The sequence below is a fragment of the Ammospiza caudacuta genome, chromosome 3 (assembly GCF_027887145.1).
Source record: "Ammospiza caudacuta isolate bAmmCau1 chromosome 3, bAmmCau1.pri, whole genome shotgun sequence".
In the NCBI taxonomy this organism is placed as follows: Eukaryota; Metazoa; Chordata; class Aves; order Passeriformes; family Passerellidae; genus Ammospiza; species Ammospiza caudacuta.
The window spans coordinates 17011212-17030499 of record NC_080595.1 but is presented as its reverse complement, the minus strand read 5'-3'; the positions used below and the strand labels follow the sequence as shown (position 1 = coordinate 17030499).

General features: G+C 36.5%; 1 protein-coding gene across 2 annotated transcripts in view; it reads left to right on the top strand.

Moving 5' to 3' along the window:
- PPP3R1 (protein phosphatase 3 regulatory subunit B, alpha) overlaps nt 1-19185 on the top strand; it is a 38663-nt gene extending 19478 nt beyond the window's left edge. Inside the window, exons 1-7 of one of the 2 annotated variants that reach the window (XM_058801115.1) lie at nt 1146-1612; nt 1715-1739; nt 3908-3947; nt 13085-13261; nt 14641-14700; nt 15433-15617; nt 17031-19185. In XM_058801115.1, the coding sequence (XP_058657098.1) occupies nt 3935-3947; nt 13085-13261; nt 14641-14700; nt 15433-15617; nt 17031-17078 (483 nt within the window). In that variant the 5' untranslated portion in view covers nt 1146-1612; nt 1715-1739; nt 3908-3934 and the 3' untranslated portion in view covers nt 17079-19185. Of the gene's footprint in view, nt 1-1145; nt 1613-1714; nt 1740-3907; nt 3948-13084; nt 13262-14640; nt 14701-15432; nt 15618-17030 lie in introns of those variants that run through there. The other variant, XM_058801114.1, reaches the window with a different exon arrangement.
- The last annotated feature ends 103 nt before the right edge of the window (nt 19186-19288 follow it).

Genomic DNA, 19288 nt, shown 5'->3' with positions numbered 1-19288 from the left:
GACTAAAGAGTCATTAGTATTTGGAATAGCTGCCAGGGAAAAAAATCAGGAAAAACTTTTTTCTTGTTTTTATAATTTACAGAATATAAAATTACTAAAGTCCAAGAAGAGGTTATCCTTACCTAGCAAAAAGGCACAGCCGCTGAAAGAAAAAAGAATACTTAGTAGAAAATTGCAAAACCCAATTTTGTTCTTAAAGGAACACATTACATGTCATGTCAACCCCTTTACTGATGTGTTTTGACTTTTCTCTAGGAAACTGGCATTTCTGCAGTATTCAGAATTGGGTCAACCTTCTGTTAGTAGATTTTGGACTTTTTCCTTATCTGTAATTATTTCTGTCAACAAATCATGATTTTGTGCCTGTTTAACTAGGAATTAACCTATAGCCTCCTATCAGCACTTAAGGAAATTTCAAGACTATTCTAAAAGGATAAGGATATTCAAAGTATCTGTAATATTTCAGCTTCTTTTTCTGCTGGTGCAACTTGAGAGAGAACAGAGTTCCAGCAGCCTGGTAGTGATACCCAGATGCAGCTGGGGAAGGCATGTTTTACACTGGGCGTAGGTGCAAGTAGATCTTTTGTGGAGTGTTGACTTTGTAAAAGATGCATTTCCTCAACAAACCATGTGTCACTGGTTTCTGAATGTGTTGATACAGTGTATATGAGAAGATACTTGGACATTTTGTGAGGTATGCTAAGTATATATCTGGCAGGAGACACTAAGATTATAATGAGGTTTTTAAATTGACGGTCTTATGCTATGTCAGGACCTTGTTACTCTACAGATGCATTTGTATGAATGAACTTTTTTATATAAATCAAAATTATATCTTTGGAGTTTTACACTGGCTTTGGTCTTTATTGATTAGTACAGTTTAAAACTATAAAGTGTAAATGCAGCATTATATTAATGAATAAGGTGTATAATTATAATGATCTTTTTCAGTAACTCAAATTTTCTGTTGGTGCACTAAATCACAAAGAATATTTTCCAGCATTCTTTAGAATGCTTCCTCATCTGGTGTTAAAATTAAGTAATTCTTTGCATTAAAACTGTACAGATGAAAATGTGTATCCAGTTTCTTTCCCTTTTCTTAGAGGGTTTATTTGATACTTAATGATGTCTCATAGCTGTGCTTTGCTCCCTGCTTTTTTATTGAGCACATGAATGTGGATATAGCTCTAGACTCTCCATTTTACTTACAGCCCGCCTATTAAACAATCCTTGCTTCTTAAGCAAGAAGAGTATTCAGCCTACTTAGTGCTTATGTTTCAGGGTTTATCTCCTGTCTCGTAAAGCATATACACATTCTGATTGTATTTGGGGACAAGTAAGCAAACTTCTTGTACTGATGCTTGTGGAATATGATTAAAAATGCCTGCTCCTCAGACCAAATCATTCCTCTTAATCTTTGAAGATCAAGGCTTTCATATAGAGCACCATCTTTGTGTTTGTCTGGGTCTCAGCAGTGTTTAATAGGAATTTTGGCATGAGTAATTCAGATTTTTATTTGTTCCAAAAATCCGCCTCCCTACCAACATCCTTTTAACCCTTACAAGAATATTGGATCTCCTGTGAAGATGAATATTCAACGCATCAATAACAGGTAACTGCTTTTTAAAATACTTTACTTAAATACTATATGGAAAATATTGAATAATCTTGTAATTTTTACATTGTAATTTACTACATTTTTCTACCCTTTTAGATATCCAAGATCCAGTCCTGGATAGGTAAGTATTCTGAACACTTTTTTTTTTTTAGCAGTACCTGTTTCAAAGAAAAGCTAAGCTGAAGTTTATTCACTTTTTTGCCTGATCTCCAAATAATTTTTAGGCTACTCCAATTAGATAACTTACTTATGACTTAGCATGTGCATCTAAATGCATAGTAAGGTTCATTATAAACATTACACTTACTCAATTCATGAACTGAAAACAGTTACTCCCATTTTTTTTGTTTTGTCCTGCTTAGTTTTCAGAAGCATTTTATGTGTCTTTAGGCAGATTGATTTTGGTAGCCTGTACCAGAAATTAATTTTCTCCCAAGACCTGAACAAGGATGTAAATGCTCAGAACAATAGTAGTTAAGATTGTATATTTGTGTGCATGTGCATAAATGCACTGGTTTTAATTCAACTTTCTCCTTTAATTTGCAGCCTTCCAGTCTGGTGTTTTTCTTGCCTCTTCATGACCTCGTGTCTTGAGCAGCCTAGCTGGATCCCCTGGTTCCTGTTTCTTCTTGTTTCAAAATTCTGCTTTCTCCCATTTTAGATTCCCTACCCTTTTTATATTCATATGCATACACTAGCCTTTTGCTACCTATTTTGGTCTTTGCTATTTATCCTGAGACTTTGGTTGGGTTCCATGCAGTATTTTCCATGTGGCACTGCTCTCCTGGATCCCCTGCCATAGTGCAGTTAGTTTGTCTGAAGAACATCCCTAATGTGCTTTTGAGGTTATAATGGCCTGATTGTTCTCATCTACATTTCTGTTCTGCTGCTTTGTCTTGCTCTAAGTAGACATTGGAGAAGACATTAAGGCTGTACCTTTTGCTGCCCTACTTAGAAAGCAAATGCATGAACGTTTTTTAAAGAACCAGGAGAGCCTGTGGACTGTGGGGGATGATAAGCGAAGTGAAAACTTCCTGAGATAAAAAAATGCAAGCAACTCCCCTCAACAACAACAACATGTCTCCTCTTGGACATGTTTAGATTCATGAGATGTTTGTTCTGCTCCTTTCTGCTCTAATTAGGAAATGCAGTCACATTTTAGCTTTTAGGCTAAACGTAGTTCTTTCTTTTTTTTTCCCCTTCTGTCAAGTAGTCTCTCTATTTCTGTTTGATTTTGTATCATTTTGATGAGCCTTTCTTTGCAAATGCTCAACTGTGGAATCCCTTATGCTCCACACCATAAGAGAATATGCTGCTGAATAGAATATCTTAGACTCATCTGAAATATGTTTTGTTGTGTAATACACTCCCTTAAAATATTTGTTTTGAATATGGTTATGCATCTCTTCAGTTATCTGCCTGCTCCTTGGCTAATGGATTCAGAAAAGTCATTAAGCATGTGTGCATTGTGATCTCTGGCTCTAAGTGGGGCATCTGGGGGAACATACCAAGTTTAAGTGTTTTCTGGCATTCATATTGCAGTAGTTCATGCTGATTTCCTTGAGTACATTTAAATTGTTGATACTGTCAAAGTTTTAAGTTTTTTGTGCTGTTACTCAGTTGTTGTGTAGCAAGGATTTAAAGTCTCACTTTGACTTACCATTCAGTTACAAAGCAGGAACATATTAACATAGTACATTACAGAAATATTTAAATGTAAAGCTGTTATGTCTGAGTTTCTGGTCATGTAAAATTCTTCTTTTGCATAATTCTTGCTGTGTGAATCTTTTTTGGGGGGATTGGGCAGGTGGTTCAGGGAAGAAAACAGTTGTCTTATGCAAATTGAGTAAGATTTGTCATCGGAATTTATAAGGACATGTCTGTTTCTGCTTATGAAATAAAATGGTAAAGCAGGTTTTGTGAAGTTTTGAAATTAAATATTTTTAACTTGAAAAGTAACATTTGCTCAATATATAAGTAGTGGGTTTGTTTTTCTGAGTTTAGAATACGGGATTGAAGTTCTTGTCATAATTATGTGAACTGACATTTTCATGGGAGTTCTTATTTGAGGAGACCTCTTAATGGTTTTATATTTCTTTGTATGTTTTGGTAACATAGATCTGTCCAAATAAAACACAGTCTGTGGTTGTTGGGTCTGAAATATCTATTTTTAAATAACAATGTAACTTGTATTGCCAGAGATTCTTACAGTGCTGAAATTTAAACAGTTACTTAAAGCTTACCTGGGAGTAATTGCAACTTTGTTCTTTTTTTCTTGTTGTGTTTCAGGGAAATGAGGCAAGCTACCCTTTGGAAATGTGCTCGCACTGTAAGTTTTTTTTAATTGCTACTCTGTATTGTTACAGAAGTCAGTTTTGTTTGGGGATTGATACGGACAGTTTTCATGTATGTTATGCAGTTTATATATTAACTAAAAGAGTAAAATGTTAAAAATTACCTTTGGAAATAATACAGCTTTTGCTGTTAGATTGTAGAGTCAAAACCTAGTCTGTCTTTAAAATAGAAATCACTTAAAGGTTTGAGGGTTTTCTTCGAGTCTTCCATCAGAATATAAAAAAAAAAACCCTTATGATAGTCTTGATGTCTGTAGGGTGAAGTTTAGTTTGACAAGTAGGGCTTTTCCATCAGTCCTTGTGCCAGTTCCTCAGGGGTGTGGATCAGTCATGGTGAAGTCTGTGCTGTGTTAGGAGTGAAGTATATTGCTTAAACTGGCTTTGTGCCTTCAGAGGAAAGGAGAGGTTTGGGACTAAATGAGCTTTTTTTCCTCTTGTGCAGCCAAGCAGTTAGGTGAAAACCCACTTGGTGTTACTTACTTTTGGCTATGTGAGAATGAAATTTGTTGCTCCATCTCATGGGGTTGGTCTGCCCTGTAAAAATGACAAGGTATCAGATGATCTTTTCGCCTGAAGCTGACCAGAGAAATGGTTGTCTTGTGAAATGTCCTTGTGGTGTTGTGCTAAGTGTACCTATTCTTAGTTGCGTTTTCTATTCAGTGATTTTCTTCAGCCCTAAAGTGTGTGTAGACATGTGTATGTGTCTTCTGAACCACTTGATAAAATTCCTTATCTTGGGTGAATCAGATGTTTTCAAATTCCTTTCAGTGCTTGTCATGTGCTTGTGCTGGCCTGTGGCTCTTGTAACTCAAACTGTAATAGAAAATAAATGGTCATGGAGAAATCTTTGTCTAAATACGTTTTTTCAGAGAAATGAGACTTTACCTGGTAATTTTTGCAAGTCCTGTGTGCCTAATGGGAACATCTACATGGATTCTAATTTGAGTCATAAGTTTGCAAACACTTGGGAATATCATTCGCAGCAGTGCATAGCTGTATAATGTTCTCTGTATATTTTGTTAAATGCAAATACGTGTTTGGAGTTTTGTACTTGATGAAGACTTCAGTAGTGTTTTCCTGAATCATATATGTCTCTCAATCTTACATTACTGCTCCATTGGTCAGTGTTTTGTTATGGACAAACTGGTTTCTGAAGAATTATTTTTTTAGCTAGTCGTGTCAGTGTCAGAGCAGTGTGTTGCCATCCTTAACTTCTGAGTCTAGGACAAACTATAATCATTGATAGCAATGGGCAGCCTAAAGGTTTATTATTACACTTCTTTGCTCATTTTTATTGCAGAGAAACTGAGGATTTTTGCATAATATTCTGTGGTTAAATGATATGTTGAGGCTGCTGTTGTTCAAATGTGAAGTTTTCCATGATTAAAGGTTGTTCTGCTCTGATGGCCTTTCTCACAGCAGAAGGTTGGCTGTATCCTGGGCAGCATAACTCAACACACCGGGAAAATGTCCCTTTGCTTGGATGGGCCCAGCCACTGCAATGATAGTGCTGTGCTTAAAGATCCTGAGTGCCTCAGTATTCTGAAAGCCAGGGGTTTTGGGCACGGGTGTGCACAGCTGCATGTCTGGAAGCAAGCTTGCAAGTAGATGTTCACATTGTTCTTTAAGTGTTAAATGTCCCTCCTGCTTCCAGAAGTTGTTACTTACAGGTCTAAAGTTTTCAAGGCAAGGCCAGACAATCTCTTTGAAGATCATCTGATACAGTGTCTTGGTTGGAAAAGACAGGTGTCTGCTAAGGAACTCAGGAGCCTCCCCTGAACTGGAAACTGTAAACCCCCTCCCTCCAAATTGTTACAAATTTGAAATTAAGGGGGGCTCTCAGGCAGAGATGTGGAAGCAGGAATAACAGTTCTTTATTAAGGAAGAAAATAAAAAATAAAAGAAACAATGCAGTAGTACAAAACAACACTGACAGAATCAGAATACGACCTGACACCCTGTTGGTCAGGGTGTTGGTAGCAGTCCTCGTGGAGTGGCTGGTGTGGTTCTGTTGGAGCAGTGATCCTGTAGCAGGGTATAGTCTTCTGAAGATCCAGTGGAAAAGGCAGCTGTTCCTCTGGGAATCCAGTGGAAAGGCTGTTCTGGTGTCTCAAAATCTCAGATTCTATCCAGTTAGGAATGCTTGGCTCCTCCCTCTGGGTGGAGCATCTCACAATGGGATGCTGTAATTTTTATCAGTCATGCCGTGACACTCAATATCTCATTAACAGCAGATACCTCCCTGGAGAGAGGATTGGTTTGTGGAAGAGATAAAGAAAACTGCCCAATTAACAGAAGATAACTGCCACACCTCTAACAGATGGCAAACAGAATACACATGTTGCCTTGCAATCTAGGGCGTACAGATTTTGAATTTTCACCTTTTGGAGATTGCCAATTAGTAATAATGTATTAATGCTGTTTGCATGGAGACATTGGGTCATAACCTCTGCTTGGTGCTACAGTTGCTACTTTGGTGTCTCATAAGAATAGTTTTGTGTTAAAGTAGGCAATTACATGAAGCAAATTCAGGCTACCACAGAGAGGATGCTCACCATTAGATAGTCAAGCATCTTCTTTTAACCTTTCATTTTAGAACATTAGTTCTTCTCAGTGGGTGAATGAGTGAACTCCTTAGAATGGTTTGGTTTTGTTTCTCAGCTATGCTGTGCCAGAAATTACAGAAAACCTACCGCTGCTTTCCATGATGAAAATTTGATGTCAGCCAGAATCTGTCAAATTGTCCATAAGAAAATTTTATTATTGCAAAAAGATGTAGAGAGGACCATTTTGTAATAGAGTAAAGAATAGTTTATAAATACTCTTTTGTAGTGTGTTTGGATTTTAAGTTAAGAAGACTAGTATCTCTTTCCTAACTTAGGAAATTGTAATTGACACATCTGAAGTCATAAAAAGGATTAGGCCAGCTGTGTGTAAGCATATACAAGATGAGTGGTTGAATGTGTTCTCAAGGGTATCATCTTTTTGAAATCTGATCTCCAAAACTGAAATGGCTGACGTGGTTGCTACTCTGAAACGTTATATTCGTGAATCAGATGAGGCTGTAGGTAGAGGTGCAAATTTTGCTGAAGGTCTGTTTTATTTTGAGATCTCTGCAATACATTCTTCTGGGGGAAAATTAGTCTGGAAGCATTTAAAATTCATTTCAGAACATGTTTGATTTGCAAAATTTTTCCTAATACCTTTGCAATATTCTTGTCTATAATGATTTCATGTTTGAAAAGTTAGGGGAAATAGGGCTCTCTGTGACCACACTCTGATCTGGCTTTTGTTAGTTAAATCTTTGAACCAGTATTCTAAGAGTATCTGAAAAGCCAGTCTTTTAAATACAGGGGTAAACATTTAGATTTCAGAAGTGCTCAGCACCTAATTGCTGAGAGATGTACAGCTTTTCTAAGGTCTGTACCCTTTGCAGATGCCTGTGTGTGTACTGTGTGCTCTGCAGCAATGGATGTACCATGCTTCTTAAAGCATATGCAGTTATCCTGTTAAAGCATCACTGAATGTAGTGAATTTCAGAAATCTGTGAGTTTAGGGCATTTTTTACTTTTGGCTCTCAGATTAATAAAAAGTTAGCTATGCACCTTGATGTTAACTGTAGAAAATATAATTTTTTTTCTGAAATTACTGTTTTCAAGATAAGCACACTGCAGTTGGCTTCTAATGAAGTTTTTTGAGTTGCCACTTGAATAGTTTTTACAGTCTTATCTGAGCATCAGTTGCATGCATAACAATTTGAAACAGAATTGTTTTAAAATCTAATGGATGATCCTCTACTGCTGTGTTGAGGGGCACAAGTGAGGAACTCAGCAGTGTGGATTAGCATATTAGAAAGTGAGCAACTGAGATAAGACTCCTGCAATAAAATGGGAGTGAGGCAAAGCATTTGCATCTAGTTTCTTGGAAGCATTTTAACCTGTTTCATCATATTTTTAGATGTATGCAAATGAATTCAAGAGATGAAGCAGGTGTTGGCTCTAAGAATTTTAATACTTGGATAGAAGAGGAGTCTTGAAAGTACTGATAGTTCTTTAACAAAAAAATCCTTAGTACCAGAACTACTTAACACTTGCCTTATGTTAATTACAAGGGGAACAAAATCCTGAATGGATTATGAAATAAACATAAATAATTCTAAGTGTTTTAAAACAGTGCAGAATTTGATGTTTGAGCAGGGCTGCCAATAAAGCATTTTAAAGAAAAGCACTTAGCAGTTACTATTTCCAGCCAGTTTGTAAGTTTGTGAGCTCAGGCATCAGTGCCAAGGTGAGGGGACATGGTCTGGTTTGCCGAAAAGCATGGGAAGCACAGAGCCCCCTATCAGCTGGGGAGCATAGCACAAAAAAGGTTAATTTGGATCTGAATGCTCAGGGTTGCTGGGAGTGTGGTGATGAGTTACCGGCAAACTCTGCTTCAAACAGTGTAAACAAAGCTCAGTCCTGATTTTCCTTAGTGGTGGTATCGCCCTTTTTACACTACTATGAACTTGGACTTCCTAGGAGTTCCTAGTGTTTTTATCTGGCCTGGTCTCCTGAGCTGCTCTTAAATTCTGTCTGCTACTGCCACCATCAGTCCTTTCAGCTCAGCTTTCCCTTGAGCTGAACTATCTTGTGCCTTGCATTTCCAGCAGAACTTAGGAGAGTTTATGTGGGCACGAAGTAATATTTTTTGTTCAGACACTGAGAATTAATTTCAGTGCTCTGTTCTCTCAGTGAGAGCTGTGTGGAATTTTAAGAAAGTCTGTTGATAAGGACAAGGAAAATACAGGCATTGTAAAAAAGGGGAGCATCCATCTTAGATAGAAACTGTTGTGTATGTGCATTTTGGGAGATAAAGCAAAAAATTACTAAGATCTTATTGAAATCTGCTGTTATACATAAATGTATGCTGTTTTCCTTTAAAAAATCCAAAGGATAACCAAGAAACAAACATTAAGCTCCAGAAAACCTGCGTAGTTTTTAGGTAAATTCAGCATAGGCAGGGAGAGTCACCAGAAATGAGGACTTGTGAAGAAAGAATAGACAGAAGATATGCCAATCTAAGGCATATTATACTGTGATGTATTCATCCTTTATTTTATATTTGTGTTCTTATTTCTTAAAGCTATTCTATGAAGACAAAGATACTACTGAAATACAATTTTCCAACTTTTTAAAATTAAGCTTGTGGAAAGGATTTAATGGTAGGTGAGGTGCCTGCAATATATTTAAGGAAAATAATGTAATTCTGAAATTAGATTCTCATACAGTCCGTTATGAGCACAGTGATCTCATGTTTATCCAGATATGTTCATTAGGAACAGAGGTTTATATGCTGATTAGCTATTAAAGAAAATTTTCTTGGCCCTGCATTTACTTTGCTTTTTCATTATTTCCTCCTCCAAGTACTGTCATTTGTGCTGTATCAATTGCCAGAAACAGAATATAGGAAGAGTTTGCTATTTGGTCAGCTTTTGGCAGAGATGCCAATATTTTTTCAGTACTGTTTTTTAATTTGTTTTGACTTCTGTTAAGAAAAAACCTCTCTCAGATCTCCACTGCAGGGAAACCCTTTGCTTGAATGTTTCAAGGTTTGGAATGAGAAATTTTAATCTCATTTCTAGTAGAAACTGCTGCCAGATATTTGTACCTGGACTGTGCATTGAAGTTGAGCTGGTATGGGCTATGCAATGAGATGTGTGTATATGTGGACAAAGAGTAATTAACATTTTTCAAATATCCTTAATTTCATAATTGTGGCAGCTGTTGCTTTGTTACAGTTCAGCAAAACATAAACATTGTTGAGAAATACTCTTACATCCCTTTGCAACCTCCTCCCCTTCCTGTGATCTGATTCGTACCTTTATCATCCATAATCTTGACCTCCTTGTCCACCATCTCTAAAACAAAACAAAAATTTCTTCTCTTACGCTTGTTAGTTTTATAATGTAAGGACTTTGTTAACTGCAGATGTGAGGCTAGTTAACCCAACAGTGGTTCTTGTGCCCAGCAGATGGTGACAGAGCAGCATTGCTTGGTAATACAAGCAATGTGTCCAGTGGATCAGTTTCTGAATGCTGCAAGAAAATGTTTTTTTTAATAGTTCATATTGGTAGTTCTGCTAGAGATATAATAACTTGAGATAAAATACCTTTCTGACAACAGTTTGTTTTCTTAGCACATTTCTTAGCAATGGCAGAGACAATCTTTTGTGCCAGCTTGTGCCAATTCAAGCTATGTAGCCATGTGTGAGTGACTTGTGTATGTGGTAATTAATTAACTCCACTTCATAGCAGAACATTGACAGAACTCTGGGTGTCACTTTCAGTCTTTGCTTGTGTATTCGTGAGGAAAAATGGCATGGACTTGAGCTCCCAAACCAGGAAATGGAACTGAAGTAATGAAATAAGACTTTCTTTAATGTGACCTCTGGGTTGTGAGAAAATGGTGTTACCTAATGATCAGAAGTCTGTAGTCCTGCTTCAAGCAGCTCCATGTTTCTATCCTAATTTGTGAAAATGTCATTGCTGTGTTTTGGTACTTAGGAGCTTCTTACATGTTACTTAGAAATGTTATAGAACTTGTAGTTCATTAACTCATTAGTTTTTGTGGCAAGGGAGAAGAAATCCAGCTGTGTTAATGCTTCTTAAAATCACATTGTGATTTTGTGAAGTTGCAGAACTATGAAGTGTTTCATGTTGTTTAGGAGGCTTTAGAACTGATCAAAATGGAACGATTAGTCTTTCTATTAATACTGGAAGTGTGATTCCACTGATCTGGTAAGAAGCTGACAGTGCGTTAAATACACGATAGACAATATTTTTAGTTTGCTGTTTAGTTATTTTAAAGTGAAGCAATACAGGTATAAATGATGTCAGTTCACATACTTATTTTACAAGGGGAAATGTGCTTACATAAGTGTGCATTCATAGTGTGATAAGTCACCCTTAATATTTTTATGCTTTTTCAAATGCTTGTGCTGTGAAGTTTTGTTGAGGGTATGAGCTCTTTCTATGGGAGTTGGAAGTAGAACTTGCCCTAAAATGAAGTTCCCACATTTGTAGCTTGCCAAATGTGCTGTCTGCATTAAAATGGGTTGGGCCCAGTGATTGTCCAGTGGTGGGACTGGAAGAGGGGGAAAAGAGTTTCTGTGCACAGAAGCAAAAGTTGGCAAATACCTTTCAGTGTGTTGGGGAGAAGCAGCATTTTGTGCTGATGGAACTCATAAAATGGCCCATGGAGCTCTGCTTTGCCATTCCTTTTTAATACTGTATTCTTCTAGTCCCATGATGATGTTCTACATCCAGGTTACTGTATGGTGCTGTGTCTCCCTCTGTGTCATCTGGAGGAGTTCCTGGGTAGGTGTGCAATGTACTGCTGCCACTGCTGTGCTGTTGTGCTGTTCAGGGCACAGCTCCAGTTACGGTCAAGGCTTCTGCACAAACTGGGGTAAAAGGAATATTTCAATGCGGTTGAGAGGTTAATTGTGTGAAATACCACACTGCTTACTAGAAACCGAGGAAAGTGAATTATATTTAGTCTCACTTTTGTAGCCCTAGAGGCAGAATCGGGTCTGTCCCTTTCTGGCACAGCAAAGAGAAGATTATTCTGAGACTGCAGACTGGTTTTTGCCCTTTGCCTCTGCAGTTGCAAGCAGTAACTGAGACTGCAGAATGGCATAAAATCATCTTGTGCCTTTGGACTTCTGTCAGGCTGTCTTTCATTCTGAAATAGTGCAGTCCTGAGGACTCTCTATTTGTGTCTCTCTGGTTTTTGACAAGGATATCAAGAAACTGAAGTGGTAGTTGGTTACTGTTGGTAGAGGATTAGGTCTCTGAGTTAGCTACAATTTCAAGACATCAGGCTTTGCAGGTTGGCTGACCTTATGTATTGGAAGACTCAGCTGTTTGATTTTATGCTGCACTTTTACAAAAGCCTAAGAAGGTACTGATGTGATGTGAAATGGATCAGGTGGATGTATGTGCCTTGTAGAAGATGTGATAAAATTTCTATTACTATTGGAGGAAACACACTACTAAATGGAGCTAAGAAATATTGAGGGACCTGCACATGTTAAGGAGAAGGTTGGTAGGGCGAGTTTGCAGTCTTAGGTTCTGCAGGGTGTGTTTGCTGTGGTTTGCTCTGTACTGAGCCCCTTCTAGGCTTCCTAAGAACCTCAGTTGCTCCTTTGTAGCTAAAAAGGGTGAGCAACATGTGAACAGACTTGGATCTCGTAAATGAGGCTGCTGACAGGGTATTTTCAGGTTGTTATGGAGAAATTTTCAAGCTTTTCAGCAGTAGCAAAGTACATGATTGCTTTTAATTGTTTTTATAGATTCACAGGTTTAGTCTATTCTTGGCATAATCAGATGTGTAAAATAGGGTACTAGGGTATATGCTTTAATTGAGATTCTCTATAAATTTGAACAGATTAGATGGAGAGGTGCTGCTGCAGAACCTGAATCTACTTTAATTTCTGGGACAAAAAAAAAAAAGCTGTATGCAAGTTGTGGCTACAGGTGTGTCTATTTCCCATCTGAGATGGAGAGGAAGAATGATCTTAGGTCAGTAAGAGGAGTGTTTTAAGTAGGTGAGAGTTAACTGGCTACCAGTAGGACTGTTAACCTGCTTAACTTGACTCAAATCCCAGGAGATCTCATGTTCAGTGTGCTGAAAAAGCACTAGTTTTGCTAATAAGTTGAATATAATTGTCTTTCTGACATACTATGTTAGTCCAGTGTAAACATAATGCTGTTTCCTTCAGAGAACACTTGGTCTCTTCCTCAAATTCTTCACATCTCGTATTTGTAAGAGCTGACTAAGTAACTAGCTAAGCATCCTCAATCCTTCAAAATGTTGTGTCAGCATGTGGTATTCAGTGAGTCACAATGCTAATAACTGTATTATGGCAGGTGCAGGGAGGAATAAAGGTAAGTCTTATTTAAAATAAAATTGTGTTTGTCTTCAGAATTTCATGTTATTGTTATAGGTGTTTTATAGTTAAAGTAGGAGAAAAATCTTGTAGGAAAGCAATGAAATGTGCCTTGTGTTTAACTGCAGAGGATTTACTGAAGCCTTTCTGAGAGTAAATATGGGGTTGTTTTTCATTTCAGTTGATGCTGATGAGATAAAAAGACTAGGAAAGAGATTTAAGAAGCTTGATTTGGACAACTCTGGTTCTCTGAGCGTGGAAGAGTTCATGTCTTTACCTGAATTGCAACAGAACCCGTTAGTACAGCGAGTAATAGATATATTTGACACAGATGGCAATGGAGAAGTGGATTTTAAAGGTAAGGCACAGTGTTCTGTGATAGGTGGTGGTACTTCAGAATTCCTAGAGCTTTAGAATTCAGGTTTTTCTTCATCTGACACAGGAGAAGATATGTTAAAATAAGGTGCTAAATCCTAGTGGAACTAAATACCAGTAAAACTAGTTTCTCTGCATTAGGGCACTTCTGAGTGAAATGTTTAAAGGACCAAGTTGTTTAGTAATAGCTTTTAAGGTCAGGCTGACTGAGGACTACTTGTTAAATATCTCTTAAAGTACACCAATTTAGACTCTTAATTTTGATGCTGAGGAGAGACTGAAGAAAGTTGTGGTAGGCTAAGTGATGTGTTTCTGCATAAGTTGTATTTGTCCAAATGAAATCTCTCCTTTGGAGTATTTAGAAAATAGGAAGGAGCCCAGGTTTTTCTGTTGATATTTCTTTTATGGGGTTATTTTTATGTAGATCTTAGACACTTGAAGAAAAAAAAAAATCCAAACAACACAGAAGATTTGATTTAGTACACTTCTCAATGATTTTAAATATTCATGATTAAAAGGGCCATGATTAAAATCTTCCTCGCCAGTTCATCTTAAAACAGTGTCTGAAATTATAATGTTTGTAACTTCTGTTCAAGGTAAAACTTAGTATTTCTTATGACTAAAGAAGGCCAATCAGTCTTGCATTTTTTTTAATTGGAGAAAGTACTTAAATCTTATTTATACTGACAGACTGACATTTTAAATAAAATATTAATATACAAGAGCTGGTAACCTCTACAAAACCTATTTAATGTCTATAGGGATATCTACAGTATAACCAGAATGTTGAGTTTTGATTAGAAGTAGTAATTTTTGCATGGAACTATTCAAAATTCCCTTGTAAAAAATAGATAGTCATGAGCAATGATGGTCATGTTTTCTGTGACATTGAGCTGTGATTAATAACAGTTATCAAGAGTTGTTCCTCTTGGAAGGGAACAGGAAGTTGGCAAAGCCAATTTTCTTTTATAGAAAAATATTTTAGAATTTCTTCAAATGCAGTTTTCGGTTTCAATGTAATTCTTTACATTGAGAAATTAGTATTGAGAGGAGTTGTACATTTGGAGTCTCAACTGGAGTAACTTTAGTAAAGATCTTAGTTTTCTGTCAGGTTCTTGTGAAGGTCCAGCAACAAAATTATTTAAATGCTGGTGTGACATAGTCTGTTTAGTGAGTGTTGCATTGGATTTGGGGTTCTTCCCACTGAAGAACATTAAATATCAAAGTACACAGACATTTAGGTATCATAAAGTAGGCAATATTTTAGAGATTAGATTGCTTTCACAATTTCTAAAATTTTCTGAATGTTGACTTGTTTATTAAAAATGTGGTTTTTATACATGTTTTCCTTGCATTGTGTAGAATTTATAGAAGGAGTCTCCCAGTTCAGTGTCAAAGGAGATAAAGAACAGAAGTTGAGGTGTAAGTATTTTGATTTTCCTTAACAAAAAATTTCTGATCCTCAGAAATACACTTTTGTAAGTTAAGATTAAGAAATTGGCAAATTCAAATTGTTGTAAAGAGTGGAAAATAATAAAAGTAGATTGTAAGCTTTTTGCACATTTTGTCCTTTATTTGTTGAGAACATTTAGTAGCACTCTTTTCTGCTGGGAAGGTTGGAGGAGGTTGGTTGCTTGCTGAAGAATTTTCAGTTGCTTTCAGTTTCTTTAAAAAAGTGAGTTCATTTAATAACAGCTTGCTATATAGATCTGTGAACTTACAGGGCCTAAGAATAATACTCAATTATTGGCTATTACAGTAGGAAAGCATTAAATTCTTGTTTCAGAACTGCATCTCCAGACCTTGGCTTTAGGAGTAGAAAAGAGACAGATTCAGTTACGGATGTGGCTTCCAAATTACTAAGACTGAAATGTTTAAAAATAAATTCAGTCTTGATGACAAGTTGTTTGCAGCAAAGTGACCAGATGGGATTTTGAGTCATCTGTTTCCTGGGAGGTTGTAATTTTTTTTCTGGCTGAGTGCTTTACTTGTGGTGGGGAATATTTTCTTTTTTGGTGTTCACAGAATGCTTTTACTGCTGGTGTTAGAACAATTTCAGGTGTTTTCTAAAGTGAGTATATATTGTTTTCCAACCACAGTTGCTACCAAATGGTTGATTTATTTATGTTTAATTTTTTTTTTTTACTTCTACAGTTGCTTTTCGCATTTATGATATGGACAAAGATGGCTATATCTCAAATGGAGAGCTCTTCCAGGTCCTGAAGATGATGGTTGGGAACAATCTCAAAGACACTCAGTTACAGCAAATTGTAGATAAAACCATAATTAATGCAGATAAGGATGGTGATGGAAGAATATCCTTTGAAGAATTTTGTGCTGTAAGTAACTTCTAAAGAAAAATTGAGTCATTTACAGAGAGAGGAAAAATAAAAAACCTCTCAAGTGCTACTCTGGAAAAAGAGTAAAAAGTTAAAAGGTGCATTTTATGAACTTAAGAGGTTTACTGAACAGAATGTTTAAATGTAGCATTTAACACTTGGAAGGGTTGATTTTAACCCATGTGATATATTTGTTTAATTAGTTGACAGGGAGTTTTAAATTCTTTTCTCAAAAAAAGTAAATGCCACATTGAATCTTGATCCTTTAAAAATTGCAATAATGAGTGTTTACACATTGATTTTTAAATGGTATACTAAGGAAGATACACTTGATAGCATGGTTTAGGCATTGCTTTTTTTTCCCTAATCTTTTAATTTACAACTTCAGTTCAAACTTAACTAATTCTTACTCAAAAAATATGTGAGTTCTAAAAACAAGAGGGAGAGGGAGGGTGGTAGAAATCTGCCATGCTGCCAGCTACTAAAGTGAAAAGATTCTGTTGTTTTCATTTTGGGGATTTTTCTTTTAAGTTCAATTATTTTTGTGATATCATGTAAAAAACATTTTGTCTGCAAAGAAGTTAGAGCTGCAGCCTGCAAATGCCTGGATTACTGCATTACTTGTTTATTTCTTGAACTGGGCTGTCATCTTCCAGCCATCCATCAAATGTGATGTAGCTTCTTCTTTTGTCTTTGGGCTTCTGCCCAGACTTCTTTCCTTGTGCTACTGAGGGATTTTCCTCTTCTTTACTTTTAATTTCTTCAGTTTTTGTTGACCTCATGACAAGACACTTTTTAGTTCTACATCTTATTCTTTTTCTTGCATTTTACCCTCTCTGAATCTGGTGCCATGTATCTACAAAAATGAGTTTTAATTTGTTGCCTTTGGCACATACCATTTGGCCTTTGAATTTTGTTCCTGCATTATAAAATGTTTCTCTGACATGGCACCTTTCCTTTTCCTTCTGCTCTGCATGGATCACACACCTGTGAAAACTGGTAATTCTTTCCTGAGTGTGTGTTCTGTCAGAAATCCTGCTGCTGTTCCTAAAGTACTTTCTTTTTCCTGGGAAGGTTCACAGTTTTACAGTTTTACAGTTTTAGAAGTCACCATTTTATTTAACATGCACAAACATACAAGGTCATAATATGAGATAGAGAGGAATGCCAGAATGGTGTTATTTGCACTGGTTTTCAGGCCTTTGAGCATGTAAATTGTACTGATTGTACTGAACTACCTTGGTTTGTATATAATTAATTTCATCTCTCACAGTACTTGTAAAATGTAAATCAGTTTGGAGCGGCCAGGGAAGTACTGCCTTTATGATTGACCTCAGTGCATCTATTGAATGTGTTCTTTGCACTTTGCTAATTTTCAGTTCTCGTGTTTCTGAACCTTGTTTTTTCTCCCAGGTTGTAGGAGGCCTAGATATCCACAAAAAGATGGTCGTAGATGTGTGACTCTGTAGGGCACCACCCAACACTTTTGCTTTCTTCTCCATCTCTGAAGATCTGCTCGAGACGTCCAGCAATGCTCTCTGTGTATTTAAATGGAAGTATTTTTCTCTGTGAAGCCACATTTTCCAACATGAGCCTCATGAAGCCAACTAAGTGTTATTGAACTTTTATTCTCTCAATAACTCAGTGTAGCACTTTAAAGTCTGAAGGACAGCAAAGATGGAAAGAGCATATCAATGTGGCGGAGAAAGGGAAGGGGTTGGCTTTTTAATTTATTTTTCTTCATCTTTTATAACAAGGAAATATCTATCTATCTATATATATGTGTGTGTATTTATATATAGATATATATGTAGCTTTCTATATGTAGTAGCTAGGTGGGCTTTAATTTAATATACTTGACTCAGAAACAAAACTAGAGTACAAAGTGCCAAGCAGAATATTAACAGTTCAATATGTGGATATACATCCTTACTTTTATTTCACACAGTTTTATATATATAGTAGAAGAATGTAAAGTTTTAACTGGGTCTTAGGTCAACTCTTTTCCTGTGACTGTTCAGATGTTTCTATATATTGAATGGCTGACAAAGCATTGCTTCTTATTAAATCACCTTAATTACTTTTTTTTGTAACACAGGAGACTAAGTTTCTTTTTACCTGTTAATATATTACCAGGGACCGTGTCTCTTTGCTAAATAACTTAGTTCTGTTCTACTTAATATGAGAATATAGTTTAATGCTACTGCCAAGAAGTAGTCCTCATGTACATATAGTGACTGTGGAATGCTTTGATGGCTGTTAGATTCCATCACCTAGGAATTGGGAGCAGTTACAGCTGTCTGAAGCCAAGACAATTCTGCTGTTCTGGGTTCAATTTAGATACAGCTGCTTAAGGTGGTAGATGCATATACAATTTTCTCTTGTGCTTAGCTTAATGAAATTAGGATCAACATAACTGTGCAGGATTCCCATCTACTTATTTTATACAGTACTTAGATTATAAAATGTTCTTGCCACTTAAATTCTGTTGTTTCACCCATGATAATTTCCCCCCTTGCATTTAAAAAATACTACAGGTAGCTAAATAACTGGTAATATTTTATATATATATATGTATATATGATTCATACAGGGGGGGAATCTTGTTAAAGTATGCCATAGAGGAGGAAAACTTCACACTATCTAAATTTATACCTCTTGCAGTTCTCCAGTCCTTTTCCTGGAGAATTTTTTTTCTTTTCTAAATTTGTCCATATCATAATTTGTAATGGAACGTAACTTGATCTGTTTGTGTGACATAAAAGTAGCGAGCCATGTTTTACAACTTTATATCATCCCTTCCCTTTTCTGCAGTGGTACTATTGGCTGGAAGAAAAACATTTGCTAGATTTTTTAGGACAGTACATCTTTCCTGTATAGTAGTTTTTCTATTAAAAAAAAATGTTTTATAATGAGTGGTGGAAAGTGCAGGTTGTCTGAACCTCTTCAATCAAGCACCTGTCTGCCATAGCTGTTCCTTCAACTGAGTGCTGCACATCATGGGCTCTGTCTGTAAGAGAGAAATCCAGGTGCTTAGTGTCCTTGCATGACATGAAGTTTTGCATGTAGATCGATTTGAAATGTTCCTCTTGTTTACATAATTTGCATAATTAAAAAGATAATGTTGCCAAACTTTGGTAAATGTTAATGTTCAAAACAAAAATCTCCACTACATGTAACTTTTTTCTTCTTCTGGATCAGTACGTGGTTTATAATCCCAGCCAGTGGTTGTATCTGTTCCAGTGTCAACTGCCATGTGCTCTGCTTCAGGGGGGGAATTAGTCTTTTTGTGAATTTTTTGTACATAAGTATTTGTTACAAACATTTTAGCAAATGCTTTCAGTTTTTCTTGCTTGTGCATATCTTGGCTGGCATTATAGGAATTAGTGCTAATGTTACTTCCTATGGGGGACTGGAAGGGGAGGGATGAGGATTTTTTTCAGTTTGTGTGGGGAAAAAAGATTTATGTTGAATGTTTAGTTTTTCCTCTGCATGCTACATCGTATATTGTGGGAACTATAAGAACCTTCATACTGTATGAATATAAAATAAAATATTTGAACCTTAGCTGGGCTGCTCAGTACCTTTCCTGTTCACCTTAAAGCAGCTCTGCACCTTGCTCTGAAGAAAACCTGTTCATATTTTTTGTCCACTCCTTGATTATTAAGATT